The following is a 16,014-nucleotide window of genomic DNA, read 5'->3' as shown; positions in this document are numbered from 1 at the left end:
CGTTTAACAAGGTTTACCACCCCTGCGCGTGAAATGGTTTCGTCTGTTTGTCCTTTTAAAGCCACAGCTTTAGAGTAACAAGGACCTTTAAACGGAGCTAAAACGGGACAGAGTTGAAGCGAACAAGCGTATGTGTCCCTTCCCGGAGACTTGAATGAGGTAAACGCCGTTTGTGTTACGCACATTTGTGAGTTTATGTGGTTGTGATTGATTTAGGTCACGTTCTTGTTGGTAACTTCGACGTTAATGTCTGATGCCTCTTGACTTTGTTGTGCGGAGCGGAAACAGAAGTATTGCTGGATGACAGCGACAATGTCAACCCTAAATTTCTGTTAAAAGCAATAATTCAGTGTAAACGGCCAGCGTTGAGCTTGACACGTCGTTTTTTGTTAACATTTCTGTCGAAGTAAGCCGTTTGACTTTATTCGTTTTGCACAATCTGCCATGTTATAACCAAATGTACTATTATGTGTACATAGTAGGCTCCTTGTTTTTGTCAGCAGCTTGGATCACGTATACCCACTTCTTATCCGTGTGGGGGTATTTTTTTATCCATGTGCAAAACTATGTAACCAAAGGTTTTCCATGGCGTTGGTGATTGACAGGCAGCAGCAGCCAATGAGGAGACTCCCCGTGCGATGAGCCCCGCCTTTCAGATCCAGTGCTTTGTTTACAATATACTGCAGTAAAATCTGGATCCTTTAGGGGTTGTCTTTGTTTGTGCATTAGTTATGTAGTGGGTTAATTAGTATCGAGGGTATGAAAAAATACATTTTGTTCTTTTTAAATGTGTTCATTCAAGTTAAAATTTTAGGTTTTGCACTGTTGCTTTGTTCTAAATCCATAAATGATTCCCACATTGAAGCAGCAGATAACTACTGACGCCTAATCCCTAATTATTTGTTCTTTTTTTCCCCACCACTTCAGATTATCTCTGAATATTGGCCTGCTGTGTTGCTTTGACCTAGCTTTGATCGTCTCTCCTGGAGCTATCTTTGAACTGCAAGAGCTGAGTGTATTCATTTTTGGCTGCAGATAACCGAGAGCAGGAACAGGAACACCCAAGGGTCTCTGTATGTCTTAGATAATATTAGTAAAGGCCAGAACTGCTTCATTGGTAGATGTTACAGTAATAGATCATTAAAATAGGTGTAATTTACAATAATATTGTGATTAAATTGCACATGACTTTATGGTTTTTGTCATGTTAATATATTGTGGAAGACAGCACAGGATCGTGTGTAACATGATCTCTTGGACAGTTGAGAAGCCCTCTGTTGTCTCACGTAGTCCGGGAGACTGTCCCTTTTATGTGGACAGTCTTTTGTTCAAACCTGTGTTAAAGCTGACTCACTGTTCAGACTAAAGTAATACTAATCAAGCTTTTCCGGTAAGTTTTTTTTTTTTTTTTTTTCCATGCTCTTTCTTTCCTTTGGTAAGATGTTGAAACTATGTGCAGCAGACGGCTATCTGTGTTTCCATGGTGACGGGTTTGCCACCTGTTGAGCGTGACTGGTCATTTTTTTTGTTATGCACCTAACCAAAGCAACAAAGGCTACACTCTCAAGTTTATAGATCATTTATAAATCTGTACTCTCAGCAGACATTTATTGTTATTGGTTCTGTTGGAAATTGCTACGAATAATTTTTTTAAATAGTTTTTAACAACTTTCCAGATCCATTTCAAAGTTGTTGTTGTGTTTTTTTCCTTCTAAATTTCTGTAAAGATCGTCCAGTACCGTTGGATTTGGACTCGCTAAACAGGCTTCTCGTTAACATTGCGTGTGTTCAGCTGTAACCCAAGATGCCGGGAAACGACGAGCGACCCTCCTCCACATCCAGCGGCGAGGACCAAGGCAGCTACTCTGAATCCTCGTCAGAAGGCTGCGCCAGCACGACAACGGCCAGTGACCTGGACTCTTCACGGGACAGCTTCAACAGCGACTGCTCCAGCAAGCACTGCACTCCTTCCTGTGAGTTCTCCTTATTCTTCAAATATAGCCACTAGTTTGTTTGCTTGTTTTTTTTTTCTTTTTTTTTTAACAATTTACAATATGTTGTTTGTGCATGCTTGGTTTCATTGCATTGGTGGATAAGCTCCTACGACTTTTGTCATACAACTTTAATAATCAGGTTTTTTATCATTTTCATTGTTTTTTGTTCCATGTCTGCTTCTTACAGCAAGCCCACCCAAAGTCTTGACTCTAGATGAGGTCATGGAGGCTGGAAGAGACCTGTTCAATCTCAAACTCACTCATGAGATTGTCATGAACCAAGATTTCCACATAGAGCGGAATCTCCAACCACCGAACAGGTACCGTGTGTGTAAAGAGCTGGGGATTTTGTCTGCAAACATTTGTAGTGTCCTTTAAACTCTGTCAGTGCCTAATAGAGAATGTAGAAAAAGTCCAATGAACAATCTTTGGCTTGCTCACACTTGAGGATTGGTGCTGACAAGGAAAATAATGATGTTTCATTGCGAGATCGGTTCAAACTCTATAACCACTGCAAACACCTATTCCTCACATGCATATATATATATATGATAATAGTTGCTTGTGCTACATTTTGTTTTATGTAGCAAAAAAAAAAGTGGTCACAGTGAAATGGTGTCAGTTAAAGAGATTCAGACCTCATATAATGCGTAACATCTCTGCAAAATAGTTATTGTTTGATTTAAAAGACTTTAAACTGAGATCATTTTATGCTGAGAAAAGACAGTTATAGACAGCACCTTTTAAACTCAATTAAGGGGGAAAAGTACATTTTTAAATAGCAGTTTTCTGACATAGTCCACTCATTTGTTTATTTCTTTTTTTTTCAGTTTATTGAACACAGTAAAAGAAGTTGTCCACAAAGCCTTCTGGCACATCCTGGAGTCTGAGCTGAACAACGACCCACCTGAATATCAACATGCCATCAAGTTACTGGAGGAGATCAGAGAGGTTGGTACACCGTGCTCCTTATGATCTAGTTTGCATTCTTACCAACTTTTACAACTCATTAACCTTCGATTTGTGGCCTTACCCTCAAAGTAGCAAATCACTAGCTACAAGCGAAATGTGGCAAAAAGTAGGATAAAAGTAGAAATGAAAAGCTTGTTGAAGCAGGGAACAAGGTTTGAAGAGCTCTCAATGTCTTTCTATGGGAAATATCTTTGTAATTTAGGTGAAATATTTTGAAAAGTGTAAAACCAAACATCATAGCATATATCTCCTGAATGAGCTGAATGTTTTGATATATGATGGGCTAAAACTGCACAAAGTATGTAGAAGTAGTAAGATTTTAAGAAAGAAAAATTAAAAAGAATACTGAATCAGCTTTCACACAATATATATATATTTTTTCCTTCCTTGAACAGATTTTACTCTCATTCCTTAATCCGGGTGCCAATCGGATGCGGACCCAGATTATGGAGGTGCTGGACATGGACCTGATCTGTCAGCAGGCAGACAACGATGCTGTGGACATTCAAGGGCTCGCCTCATACATCATTACCACCATGGGCAAACTGTGTGCCCCGGTGAGGGATGAGGAAATCAAGAAGCTGCGCGAATTAAACACGGATAACATAGTGACACTCTTTAGGTAACTAAAATCCTTTGGTTTTAGGCATTTTAAGATCCAAATTGAAACAATACATAAATTATAATTGATTTTTTTTTTGTAAATCTTGTAGTAATTAACTGCTGCTTTGCATTTTATTCTTTTTTTTATTTTTTTTACTAATATTATTGTTATTTGTACACACAAGGGAGATATTTCGTGTTCTGGACCTGATGAAGGCAGACGTCGTCAACAATATGATCAAAAACATACAACCTGTGCTGCAGAAGATCGGTGTTGAGTATGAGAGAGAAAAATTTCAAAGTGTCTTGGACAAAACACCCAGTAAGTTTAACAGAAGAATATTAAAGGAATGCATTCTTTTTAAACTGCTAGACTACATAAATATACAGCATATAAGGTGCTTGTTGCCAACAAATGAAATCTGACAAATAGGATGTAACATATAATCTGTAGTTTCCAAGTTAAACTGGATAAAATAAACTGCCACTTTTCAGGTGCTTTAAACAAAACCACCTCCTGGATCCAGTCAGCAATAGAAGAGCTGCTTTCAGCCGCCGTCCCCGCAGACAAATCTAACGATCCGGAGAAAAGACTCCGAGCCATCCCCGGGCCCTTCCAGATCCTCAACACTGCTTTCCTTCACATCCTCATGTGGGACTTCTCCGAGACCCCAGTGCCTGAGGTAATGGGATGTGTTGGTATGCGGAATTATCCTTTTTGAGGACTGAAGATAAGTTTGAAAGACATCTACACAGGTCTAAAGAAAACGTTGACACATTTTCTTCTAACAGATGGGGTTGAATTCAAATTGTTGAAGCAAAAAATTTAAACAAAGATCAAGTTTTGGCTCCATATTTGTGTATAAATGACAGAGTCGTAGCCGTGTTTGTGTTGGACGGGCAAATACGTTATCGTCTATAATTGGAAATTTAACGGCCCGTATTTTTGTTCTGCTTTAGACTTGGGTGACAGATGAGACCCGACTACGGGAGATTCAGTGGCAGCTCAAGCAGTGCGAGGCAGTGAACGAGGTGCTGCTCATCGTCTTCAGCACCGTTGGCGAGCCCGTCCAGGGGCTTTCGTCCCTGTCAGACCGCTTGAAGAGAATGATCAGTGTGCTGCTCGACGGGATGCACAGACCGTCAGTTCACCTTTTTTTATTATATACCTTTTCTCTCTAATGTGTCACTGGGCATCACAGGTTTTCTGTGATCTCCTTTGCATACATAAACTGACCATAAATCTGTTGGGTTTCTCTCTCTCTCCACTCACAGGGAGTTTAACCTAAAGGAGACACTAGAGGGCGTCAGTGCTCAGATTTGCTGTGAGCTCAACAAGTCTTTAACGGAGAGGAACTACCCTGCACTGACCCCAGAGCTGCAGGCCACACTAACAGGACAGATCTGCAGCATCAGCCAGAAGGATAATCCCATCCGCACTCTAGTTGGTAAGTCATCAGGAGACCGATATAAAACAGATGTACATGTGAAAGTCTTTTTCCCACTTTATTCCTTAAACTGAGCTAAAGTAGTATATTCTATAGGTGTAATAAATCCTTTTTTTGTTTTGTTAGGATATTAGTTGACCTGGTCAGATGCATGAAGGTGCAACTGACTGGGGGATTAAATTCAACACTGCTTTGTAAATTCTGGATTGTAACGTGTTTAGAGTTGGCTTTCTCATTTGATTTATAGCTTCCTTGACTCCTTTCTCAAACCATATTTGCTATCCAAATTATGACCATTACAGTCCTCCAAAAGACTGTCCCTTATTCTTAAGATGTAGGTGCATGTCTGGGTCTTGGCCTAAAGATCTGGCTCTCCTGTGTTGTGCCATGAGTCTGAGGAGAGGAGCTGAACACCACGCAGCTCAGCTTGTGTTTGGCTGTTCTATCCTCAGGATGAAGCAGCTTCTGTCTGAGAGTCCTGTTTGCTTTCAAATGCACTGGGATGCTGTGTTGGGAGATCTGAGTTCTTCTGATAATCCAGCAAGATGTGGGAGGACAGCATGTTTGCACCTTGTTCTGTTCTGTTCTGTAGAGGCTAAATTGACGAATGTCCAGTTAGGATATCGGTGTGAAGAGCTGTCTCCCATTGGACACTGACATTTGAATAGTTCTTTACTGAAACAAGGGGTGATAAATAATCCAGGATTATGTTTAATTGATATCATCTTATCAACCGTCTTCCCCTGCAGAGGATCGTGTGCAGCAGTACTTCATGGGGGTCCTCTCTGACCCCAAACCCCAGGTCAAACTTGAAGAGGTGCCCGTCGGTTTGACTACTGTCAAGCCTGAGCTCGCCCTGATCGGGAAAAACTTCATCTCCCTCGTCAACTACAACAGGGCTGTCTATGGACCTTTCTATGCAAACATCATCAGGAAGCTGCTGTTCAGCAACGACCCACCACCAGCAAGCCTTCCTCAGGAACCAGCTCAGGACTCTGTCTCTCATGAATAATTAACACCCAAAAAAAAAAAAAAAAAAATGCACATATTTCTCATGCAGTTGAAAAGGATCATTTTTTTTGTCAGGCACAGTAAGATCTAAGTCTGTAGGGAAAACTATACAAAAATAAAATATAAAATAAAAAACAAAAGGTTCATTAAAGAAGTTTTTAGGAGTTATAAAAGAGGCATTCTGATAACTCCCCAGTAGTGTTTTTATCACTATCTTTTTGCAGTAAAGCCATATTTACGTATACATCATATAGTCAGCGTTAACTGTGACCTGCAGGTGTTTTCTTAATAATGATCACAATTTCAGACCGGATTAAAAACAGTGTTCTATATTACATTTCTTATAAGACTCTCTTAAATGCAATAAATAGAAGAAAAGAACAAGAACTTTAGTATTTATAAGTCTTACAGCCAGCTTTACAAAATCATTCAAAGATGCTTATATTTTAAGAAAAGCAGCAAAGTAGCTTTCAGATTCCTGAAATATGCAAGCATTCGTCAGTTCTGAACAATAAGATCACTAAACAATATATTAGAGTTGATTTAAAGTGAAATAGTGTACAGAAAGTGCCGTATTTAAGAACATTAATAGAAAATGTGAGAGGTCTTTATCAATATTCTTTAATTGTGGACTTGACAATAGTTAGCCAGACTGCTCAATGTTTTTTTTTTTCTTCGCTATTTTAACTTGTTGGAAAGAGAAATGCCACTTATCTGCATGAGTAGCTTTGTGTTGGAATGTGTTAATTTTTTGTTTGTTTGTTTGTTCCTAAATGAGTTGTTTCTTGATTATGTGTTCCTCTTTATGCATTTGTCCTGGACTTTTACTTCCCTACCAGTGGAGTTCTTGTTTAATTGATTTTGTTGCTATGCTTGTTACAATGCCAAGTGCTGTAGGTATTTTTTACAGTATGGCTGTATTTGCTGTTCGAACGTGTTGAAAACAAAAGGTGCTAAATTTAAAGGTGGTTTTAAGTTCAACGTTTCCAGCGGACCTTAAAATGCACAAAGAAGAGCAGTTGCATAGTTTTGCAAAGGTTTACATAAAAAGTGTTGTTTTTTTTTTCTTCTGTACCACAGTTAATATAATAAATCTTGAAAAATGAGTGTGGATTCATCCTTAATAAGCTTTTTAATTTAGGTTTAAGTAGGATTGAAAAAGACATTGAAAAGCAGATTACAGAAATTGCGTTTAATTATAAATAATGCAACAAGTTTGGTAACAGAACAGCCGAACATTATTCACTTTGAGCAAAGATGTTTAAAGACAGATGCTTGGATTTAGTTTTTGATTTCTTCTCATTTATATTTATTTTAATCAGAATTTATATAACACCACTTAAAAGTGCAATATCTGTGCATAACTGTGTTTTAAATATAGCTGTGACCAGGAAATAATGTTGCCTTCTCTTGCAGTCGGAAAGATGAACATTTTGTAGCGCAAATTGTACCTCTACGTTACCAATTCTAGTTATCCGATTTTACGCATTATATCAATCAATCAATCAATCAAATTTTATTTGTATAGCACATTTCAGCAGCAAGGCATTTCAAGGTGCTTTACATAATTAAAAAAACAAAATAAAAACAGCATGTGACAATAAATAAACAGTAAGAAAGAGACAAACATCAAAAACCCGCACTCTAACCCTAATTTAGCCATAAGCAACTCTACATTTATCAAACAGTAAGTGTTGAAAAAAAGTTCTTCATACAGAAGTTGAAGCCGTGAATATACTGGTGACAATTCAAAGAAAATGAAAAGTAGATAAATTTTTGTACTTTTCTGTCGCAGCTGCGCAATGCACCTAAATGCTGCGCTATTTTACAAGTTAAATTATTACTGTTGAAGCAAAAAGATATATCGCCGAAATATATAAGTTATAAAGTTTATCCGTTAAAGGAAAAAGTATTTTAATAAATGAGCTCAAGCACAAATTTACGTCAGTAACGTAGTCTTTGAATGCAGCATCAGTTTGCCCAGCTACAGATTCGCGATGAGATCATCAGTCACGTGGTTTGAACTCCGCCTTGTGATTGGCTGCGTCAAACCGGAGTAGTTGTTGTTGTTGTGAATCAGGAAGCTGTCCTTCTTAAATTGGGCGTGTGATATCACGTTAACAGAAAATTTAATTTCTGTTTGGTATTTCCCTGGACTCTTTAAGCGGTATTTCACTTTGGAAACACGAGTCAACAAACAGCTTTCTCAACAAACAAGAGAAGACACCCGTAAGTTTTTGCTTTCTGTGACTTTCTTTGTTTCTTTTAAGTCCGGGTGGGTGAACTTGTCGACATGTCTTAATTACCTGAGTGGTATCTTTTGACGCACCTAAACTGTAAGTTTATCTTTCACCACCAGTCTTTAAATAAATAATAGGCTATTTAAAAAGGTAACCGAGTTTACACTAGTTGGTACGTACTAGAATAGGTTATATTAAAATAACTGAACTTTTGCTTCTCTGACCAGCTGATAAGACCAGCTGTATTTTCGCTTTTGGTATCGGTTCCCGTTCCTGTTCACCTCTGCTGCTATCTATATGATAGCTCTGTATCCACATAGATGTGTTTGTGTTGGGTTTGTCTATGAATTAGGCAAATATCAGCTGCTTTCAGCATTAAAGAATAGAATAATCATTTTCAATTCATTGTTTAATGGGAAAAAATCCCCACTCGTGAATTCCCAATACAACTTTTTGCTCAAACCTTGTTGCCAAAATCGTTTTTTGACCCATAAGGTCTACAAATCAGAACATGTAGATTATGTGTGGAATGCCTTAGACCCTGACTTTGCCATGGGCTGGGTGCTGACATTAAATATGCATTTATTTACCCTTATTCAGACAACCACATAGTCTTTTTTTTGTCTAAATGTAGCTAATTGTGCCTATTCTGAGTCTTGACAGGTGCAAACACACTCCGAATCTAACAGTCGTGGCATTAAAATTTTAAATTTGATGGCAGCAACACATTTAAAAAGTGTTGGGACGGGGCAACAGAAGGCTATAAAAGTCAATGGTATGAATTAGAAAATAGCTGGAGGAGCATTTTCTAACAAATGAGGTTAATTGGCAACAGGTCAGTAAGAGGACTGGGTATAAAAAGAGCATTTTAGAAAGGGTTAACCTCTCATAAACCAGTTTGTGAAAATCTGTGTCTGAAAATAGTAAAAACAATTTCAGAATAATGTTCCTTAATGGTAAATTTGGAAGACTTTGAGTATCCATCCACAGTTCATAATATCATCAAACGATTTTAAGAATCTGATGAGAAGGCTAAGCCTCAGTAGTCCCTCAAATTTAAATTTAAATTATTTTTGGAAACCATGAATGCCACATCCTCCATACTAAAGAGGACAGGGACCATCCGGCCTGTTATCAGCGCACAGTTCAAAAGCCTGCCTCTATGATGGTATGGGGGTGCATTAGTGCTTATGGCATGGGGCGCTTACACCTCTAGAAAGGCACCATCAATGCAGAAAAGTGTATGCGCAAAAGGTTTTAGCACATAAAGGCTTTAGAACAACATGTCCTCCCATCCAGCAAGAAAGAGCCAGGGCTGCCGAACAGCAAAAATCCTCCATCAGACAAGAATGGGACAACTTTCCCTCCAAAACCTCCAACAGCTGCTTGCCTCAGTTTCAACATGTTCTGTTATGAATAAAATACGGGTTTATGAGATTTGCAAATCATCACTTTTTTTTTTTTTTACATTTTACACAACATTTCAACTTTTATTTGGAATTAGGGCTGCAGATTTGCACAACAAAAAGAGTCTAATTGCCGATCTTTTAGTGAAGTTCTATGCATCGTCTTCACAAATTTTCAGCTCCTGCATGGTCAGCGACTTGTGCAGAGATGGTGCTGGAGGAACGGGCGCGGAGCTCCCTGCTGCGCCTTCGAAACAAACTGGAGCAGGACATCAAGCCCCCCTGTCTCATGGACCACATGATCACTGATGGCGCTATGACTGGGGACGAAGAGGAGAAGATCATGACTCAAGTGAGCTCGAGCGGCGAGAAATGAATCAGCCCTTTTGTTCAACACTGCTGTGTTCTGTCTTGATTATTTTTATCCTACCTGCTATAGAATTTTGAGTTTAGCCTTTTTAGATTTACATTTATTAATCTCGGTTTAGATAATTTGATATTCAGATTCAGCTTGGGTAACTAGTACTACACCTCATACAAGGCCGTCAAAAAATAAAAAACTTTTCAGTTAAAAGCACGATTCACATATCTTATTTTTTTTTCCTCCAGCCCAACAGGAAGGATCAGGCTGCAGCCCTGCTCAATCTCCTGCTGAGAAAGGACAATTGTTCCTACATTTCTTTCTACAATGCACTGGTTAAAGAGGGATATAATGATTTGGCCTGTCTGCTGCGTGCCGATCTACCACACGTGTCATCTGAGGTGCATAATGGCTCTTCTGGCCACTCTACGTCTTATGGTGAGAAGTGGGAAGTTGTTTTTTGGGAAAGTGACGGTTTGTGTCATTTTGCTTTCATAGTGTGGGAGTGGAGCAGTGGTAAAACCAAGATGTGCTTGCTGTTTTTAAATGTTGATTTTTCAGGATAACGTTTTGTACATTCACAATTCAAATGCTTACACAGCCTAAACATTAATCCCCCTTCTGGTTGATCCAACAGTTCAGGCGATGCTAAGTGAAGGCGGTGTACCACAAAGGCCTGTTGTGTTTGTCAGCAGACAAGAGCTGATAAATCAGGTTCGGCTGAAGCTTTATCAACTCCAGAACGACTCTGGCTGGGTTACAATCTATGGCATGGCTGGTTCGGGCAAGTCTGTGCTTGCTTCTGAGGCTGTTAGACACCCCCAACTCATTAAAGGTGAACATCTGAATGAGGAAAAAATGTAGTACATTACATGAATACATGAATCCCTTTTGTGCTTTGTTATGCAGCATTTTTTATTCTGCTTGAAGAACCAAGTAAAACACTGTGACAGCATGTGTTTGAAAGCAGTTCCAAAATAAACATTATGTAACAGTTTTGATAGTTTCTCAACTCTCTCCCTCTCCTGCACACAGAGTGTTTTCCTGGAGGGATCCATTGGCTGTCTGTCGGTCAGCTGGACAAACCAGACCTGCTGGTAAAGATCCAGTCTCTGTGTTTTCGTCTGGATCAGAGCCTGGATGAAAAGTCACTCCCCCCCAACTCCCTGGATTTAGCCAAGGAGCGCCTGCGCTTCCTCATGTTGCGCAAATATCCGAGGTTAGCCGGTTATTATCGTTGTTTTGTTTTATGCTCCTGTCTCTTCAGGATCTAAAATAGTTATGGAGAAATATTCTTGTGGATTTTATTTGGGGGAATCAAAAGGAAGTTCTTCATGTCTAATGTGGTAAATTAATTCATAACTTATGTAAGTTTTGCACTGAGTAACACACAGTAACTGAGTTTGGCGTCTTAAAAGCTGTGGAAATTGCTGACTGGATTCTTTTTTTTTTTTTCTCCAGTAATATGCGAGTTAGTTTAAATCCTTTTTTTATTATGTTTTTTTTTTTTAATTTAGCATGTAGGCCCTCATTTTCCTTCATGCTTTTGGAGGACAGATTGAGCTAAAACGAGCCAAAACATTCCTGGTTAGCAGCTAATCGGTTCTCCAAAAGCATGATACGAAGAGTGATTAAATATTTCCATAAATGAAACAATACTCAGTCTTTTTATTGTTTAGAATAAAAGGAAATATCCAAGATTGACGCGTTTTTCTTTCTGCTAATTACTGATTTTCTAGTTGCTGAAGTAAAATGTGTTTCCTTGTCGTGTTTTGGGATTTTTTTTTTCTAGATCCTTACTAATTCTTGACGATATCTGGGACAGCTCGGTGCTGAAGGTGTTTGATGTACAATGTCGGGTTCTTCTGACCACTAGAAACAGAAGCATCGCTGATTCTGTCGGTGGTAAGTGATCTGCTGTGACTTATAAAAACTGTTCAAAAAAAAAAAGAAAAATACATCTTATGTGTAGTTTTATGTTTTAGGCGTCAAACACGAGGTGGAAGTAGAAAGTGGTTTGGATGAGAAAAAGGCCCTGGAGATCTTGGCTCTGTACACTGAAAAAAAACCTCAGACTCTACCCGAGGAGGCTCGTGATATTGTTAGAGAATGTAAAGGTCTGTAATAAATCATGTAAAATTACTTTACTTTACTTGCTATTTTATTGAAGTCTAAATGAAGAAAAAAGCATTAAAGCCTTTACAGTTTTAACTAAGAAATTGTCTGTTTTTGTCTTTTAAACCGCTTCAAATCCAGTGTTTTTTGGGGTTGCACATTTTGTTTTTAATCCATATATTTTCTCTTTCTCCATTCCTGGTCAGGCTCTCCTCTGGTGGTGTCTCTAGTCGGTGCCCTGCTGAAAGAGAAACCCAATCGTTGGCTTTATTACCTCCGCCAGCTGCAGCAGAAGAAGTTTAAGCGCATCAGGAAGTCGTCCTCTTACGATTACGAGGCCTTGGATGAGGCCATGGCTGCGAGCATCGAGGTTCTGCCCGAGGACCATCAGAATCTCTACAAAGACTTTACCGTGTTGGAAAAGGACGTCAAGATCCCTGCTAAGGTTTAGCTGCACGAAACCCGATACTTTTACCATGTGTTTGATTTTTATGAACGTTTCACTTGTAATTTGTCCTTGTAAGAATGTCAAATCTCACATTAATAGCTACTGATTGACTTGTAGTTTAAATTTATTTATTCTGCTAATGTCACTTGTACAGGACTTCACCTACTAGAAAACAGTGCAATATTTGGATAAAAATGACGCCGTATTACACAATGTCCTCTTCCCTAGGTGCTGTCTATTTTGTGGGATCTGGAGCCAGAGGAAGTGGAGGACATTCTCCAGGAGTTCGTCAACAGATCTCTGCTTTTTGTCGACATTCACAGCAAACCGCATTTGTATTACCTTCATGACCTCCAGCTGGACTTTTTGGTGGAGCAGAATCGAGATCAGATTGAGGTTAGCTTGCCTTTTACATTTTAGAGCTGTCAGAGGCCATGTTAGCTTGTTTGCTGAAGCAGTCGTTTCAGCACTTACAGTCGGACAAATGTAGCTTTAATTAAAACGTGCTGATTAAACCACTCGTTCGTGCTGCTGCTTTACTATAATATATGCAGTGTATATATGTGTGTGTTTTGTGTTCAGAGCCTTCACGCTAAGGTGGTGCATCAGTACCAGAATCATTACAGAGACGGTCCTCCCACCTCAGGAGACGAGGAATGCCACTATTGGATCCGATTTTTGACCTACCACATGGCCAAAGCCAACCTCTCTCTGGTGAAACACGCCTCCCTTTTATTTTTAATTTGAGAGAACACTCACGCTGTTCTTTTAGCTTGTGTGATCCAGTTGGTGTCCATAAATTTAGCTGTGCATTTCTATTTGTCGATGTGTTTTGGGGTTTTTTTTGCGTCAGAGATGACTGGTTACACTTCCAGTTAGTTTTATGTTTGACTTTTGTGCACAACGTCTCTCTCTGGTTTAGGAGCTCTACTCGCTCATGTTTTCACTCGACTGGGTCAGCGTCAAGGCCCGGATAATGGGTCCAGCGCTCCTCATCAATGACTACGTGGAGCATGGGTCCATTCTTGATAAAGAGGTCGGTAAACGCAAGTCGTCTTGTGAAATAAAGAAAATTTGTCTGCTGCGTGCACGTTAACTTCAACGATAAATGTGCAGGAGGTGAAAGTGCCGCTCTTTGTCCTTCATTAAATGTGGACTTTGCTCATGGATGACGGGAAATACAGGTTAACAGGTTCTGCTGTCTTTCTTGCACAAGACTCATCAGTGTCAGCAGTTTTACAAAGCAGAACCCTCTTTTCTCTTTCCCCAAGTCATATCTGATCATCTCCCTCACATTTAGTCTCTGTGCTCTGGCTTCTCTCATTTCCTTTTCAGTTTATCCCATCCAAAATTGGCAAATTTATTATTTAGCAAATGTAAGCACAGATTGATGTATGTGGAAAATGTGCATAAATGGAATCTGTACTTGCAATCTGTGTAAAAAATCACATATTTAAATGATGAAACGCTCTCCATTTGAGTACTCTGCCTGCAGAAGGCTGATGTTTGTCTGCGTTTGTCTCTGTCCTCCCAGAACAGTGAGGTTCGCAGTCAGTTCCAGGAGTTTTTGTCTCTGAGCGCCCACCACCTGGAGCAGCGTCCTTTCCCCGATGTCATTCAGCTCGCTCTGTCTCTGCCACACACCTCCGAGGTCTACAGACAGGCCCGACAGCAGGCCCAGAACCGGGCCAAGAATGGAAAACTCTACTTTGACTTGGTGTAGGAAAACAAGCTTTTATATTTGGTGGTCCTAAAACGTAAAAGCAAACAAGTTGGTCAAACTTTTTTTTGCATCAAAGCAGAACAAGCATTTTTCTTTTTCCTTCCTTCTTTTCTTCTAGCTAGTATGTATAAAACTGAAACTCTGATACAAGCTGGCTAAAAGTAATATCTGATGTAAAAAAAAAAAAATGGTTCCTTTTTTTTTTTTTAATCTCTGAAACTATCCTCGATATTTTAACAATTTTTCTTATCCATTGGCAGACAGCTAATGGTGCATATAGGACCCCAAAAAGCTTTGTTTGACATATTTCTGTGTGTTTTTTGTTTGTTTTTAATACAGAAACAAGAGCAGTGTAGAGAATCTGTCTCGTTTAGTGATCCATCCCCGCCAGGGCTCCATCTACTCCGCCTGCTTCTCCCACGATGGAACCAAAGTCGCCTCTTGTGGAGCTAGCAAGATGCTAAAGGTACTTGGTGATAAGGTGTACTTTTTTCTGTTTAAATATATAAAAAAACAAAGAGTTTACATTAAACCTGAATGCTTTCAAATATAAACAATGAACAGTAATTACATCTAGTTAGATGGATATAAAACATGTTTTTTCTCATCCTGTCATTTTTTTTATTATCAATTTAAACTTGTTGCTATTCTCTCATAGAAACGAGCAAGGTTTTCAACCAAAAAATGTAAAAAGAATTATTAAAGCTCCGAAAAGTCAGTCATTATTTGCTAAGTTGAGGTTTTTGGGTTGTTTTGGCTCTCACGTTCAAAAACCATTAATTGGCAGTTGGTTTTACTTTTTTTTTTTTTTTTTTTTTTTTTTTTTTTTTAACGTTGCTGTCATTATACCTGTGTGCTTAGGTGTTTAAAAGTACCTCAGGTGAGAGACTTGCAGAAATCCTGGCCCATGATGAAGAGGTGCTCTGCTGTGCCTTCTCCTCTGATGACGGTCTCCTAGCGACCTGCTCGAGCGACAGGAAGGTCAAGGTGAGTCGTGCGCCAACTCTTTGTCGCCGAAACAAATGCTAACACAAACGGAAACATATTAAATCCCACTGTTTGTTTTGTTTTTTATGATAAAATGAGTATATCTGTTTCAGGTGTGGAGCGCAGAACAAGGGAAGCTGCTGAAGGCCTTTCCGGAGGAGCACGAGGAGCAGATCAACCACTGTGAGTTCACCAACACAACACGGCTCCTCCTCCTGGCCACCTGCTCCAACGATGAAATGAACAATGTCAAGGTAGTTCATTTTTTGGGTTTGTTTTTAAGTATTACAGTTATTATCCAATGTTGTACTTTCTTACATTTCTTTTCCTGTTGTGTATCACTCTTTGTATTTTCTTTTTTTTCCATAGTTGTGGAATATCAACAAGCCAGGATCCCAGAACACCTTGTTTGGCCACTTTAAGCCGGTGAAGCACTGCTGTTTCTCCCCCGATGATAGTTATTTGTCCACTTCGTCCAACGACGGTACTGTTAAGGTGACTGCTGTTTAACAACTTATTAAGCTTTATATGAGCTGTATGATTTGAAATACTTGCTGTTGTGTTGTCATTACCTAACAAAATAATCCTTTTGTCCAGCACATCACCCCCAGTATATATTCAAACTAGCATTCCTTGAAGGAATGCATATCGCCCACCGCTTTATATCATAGAGTGTTAGGCTAAGATCATCTCATGTTGAGAAATG

The 16,014-nt window shown here is 39.2% G+C and overlaps 2 protein-coding genes across 4 annotated transcripts in view; both read left to right on the top strand.

Moving 5' to 3' along the window:
* The first annotated feature begins 10 nt into the window (after nt 1–10).
* Nucleotides 11–6,076, top strand: tcp11l2 (t-complex 11, testis-specific-like 2). Of its 2 annotated transcripts, none has more exons than XM_017411467.3 (10): nt 11–159; nt 1,793–1,973; nt 2,182–2,314; nt 2,825–2,945; nt 3,362–3,588; nt 3,755–3,891; nt 4,065–4,252; nt 4,530–4,711; nt 4,845–5,017; nt 5,767–6,076. In XM_017411467.3, exons 2-10 carry the CDS (start codon nt 1,805–1,807, stop codon nt 6,027–6,029), a joined length of 1,593 nt encoding a protein of 530 aa, XP_017266956.1. In that variant the 5' UTR covers nt 11–159; nt 1,793–1,804; the 3' UTR covers nt 6,030–6,076. The 2 variants fall into 2 exon arrangements, with proteins under 2 accessions (XP_017266956.1, XP_017266954.1); XM_017411465.3 differs by having other exon boundaries at nt 25–159; nt 1,728–1,973.
* Nucleotides 6,077–8,090: 2,014 nt separating this feature from the next.
* The window catches only part of apaf1 (apoptotic peptidase activating factor 1), a 41,300-nt gene continuing 33,376 nt past the window's right edge, over nt 8,091–16,014 (top strand). The window contains exons 1-16 of one of the 2 annotated variants that reach the window (XM_025004967.2): nt 8,091–8,257; nt 9,854–10,026; nt 10,284–10,473; nt 10,673–10,870; nt 11,071–11,254; nt 11,828–11,940; nt 12,021–12,152; nt 12,357–12,595; nt 12,827–12,994; nt 13,181–13,312; nt 13,521–13,634; nt 14,133–14,317; nt 14,661–14,787; nt 15,183–15,308; nt 15,422–15,562; nt 15,678–15,803. In XM_025004967.2, the coding sequence (XP_024860735.1) occupies nt 9,883–10,026; nt 10,284–10,473; nt 10,673–10,870; nt 11,071–11,254; nt 11,828–11,940; nt 12,021–12,152; nt 12,357–12,595; nt 12,827–12,994; nt 13,181–13,312; nt 13,521–13,634; nt 14,133–14,317; nt 14,661–14,787; nt 15,183–15,308; nt 15,422–15,562; nt 15,678–15,803 (2,319 nt within the window). In that variant the 5' untranslated portion in view covers nt 8,091–8,257; nt 9,854–9,882. The remainder of the gene's footprint in view (nt 8,258–9,853; nt 10,027–10,283; nt 10,474–10,672; nt 10,871–11,070; nt 11,255–11,827; nt 11,941–12,020; nt 12,153–12,356; nt 12,596–12,826; nt 12,995–13,180; nt 13,313–13,520; nt 13,635–14,132; nt 14,318–14,660; nt 14,788–15,182; nt 15,309–15,421; nt 15,563–15,677; nt 15,804–16,014) is intronic. The other variant, XM_017411553.3, reaches the window with a different exon arrangement.

Source organism: Kryptolebias marmoratus, linkage group LG18, assembly GCF_001649575.2.
Source record: "Kryptolebias marmoratus isolate JLee-2015 linkage group LG18, ASM164957v2, whole genome shotgun sequence".
Classification (NCBI taxonomy): Eukaryota; Metazoa; Chordata; class Actinopteri; order Cyprinodontiformes; family Rivulidae; genus Kryptolebias; species Kryptolebias marmoratus.
The sequence above is the reverse complement of the archived record's forward strand: the minus strand, read 5'-3'. Positions and strand labels throughout refer to the sequence as shown.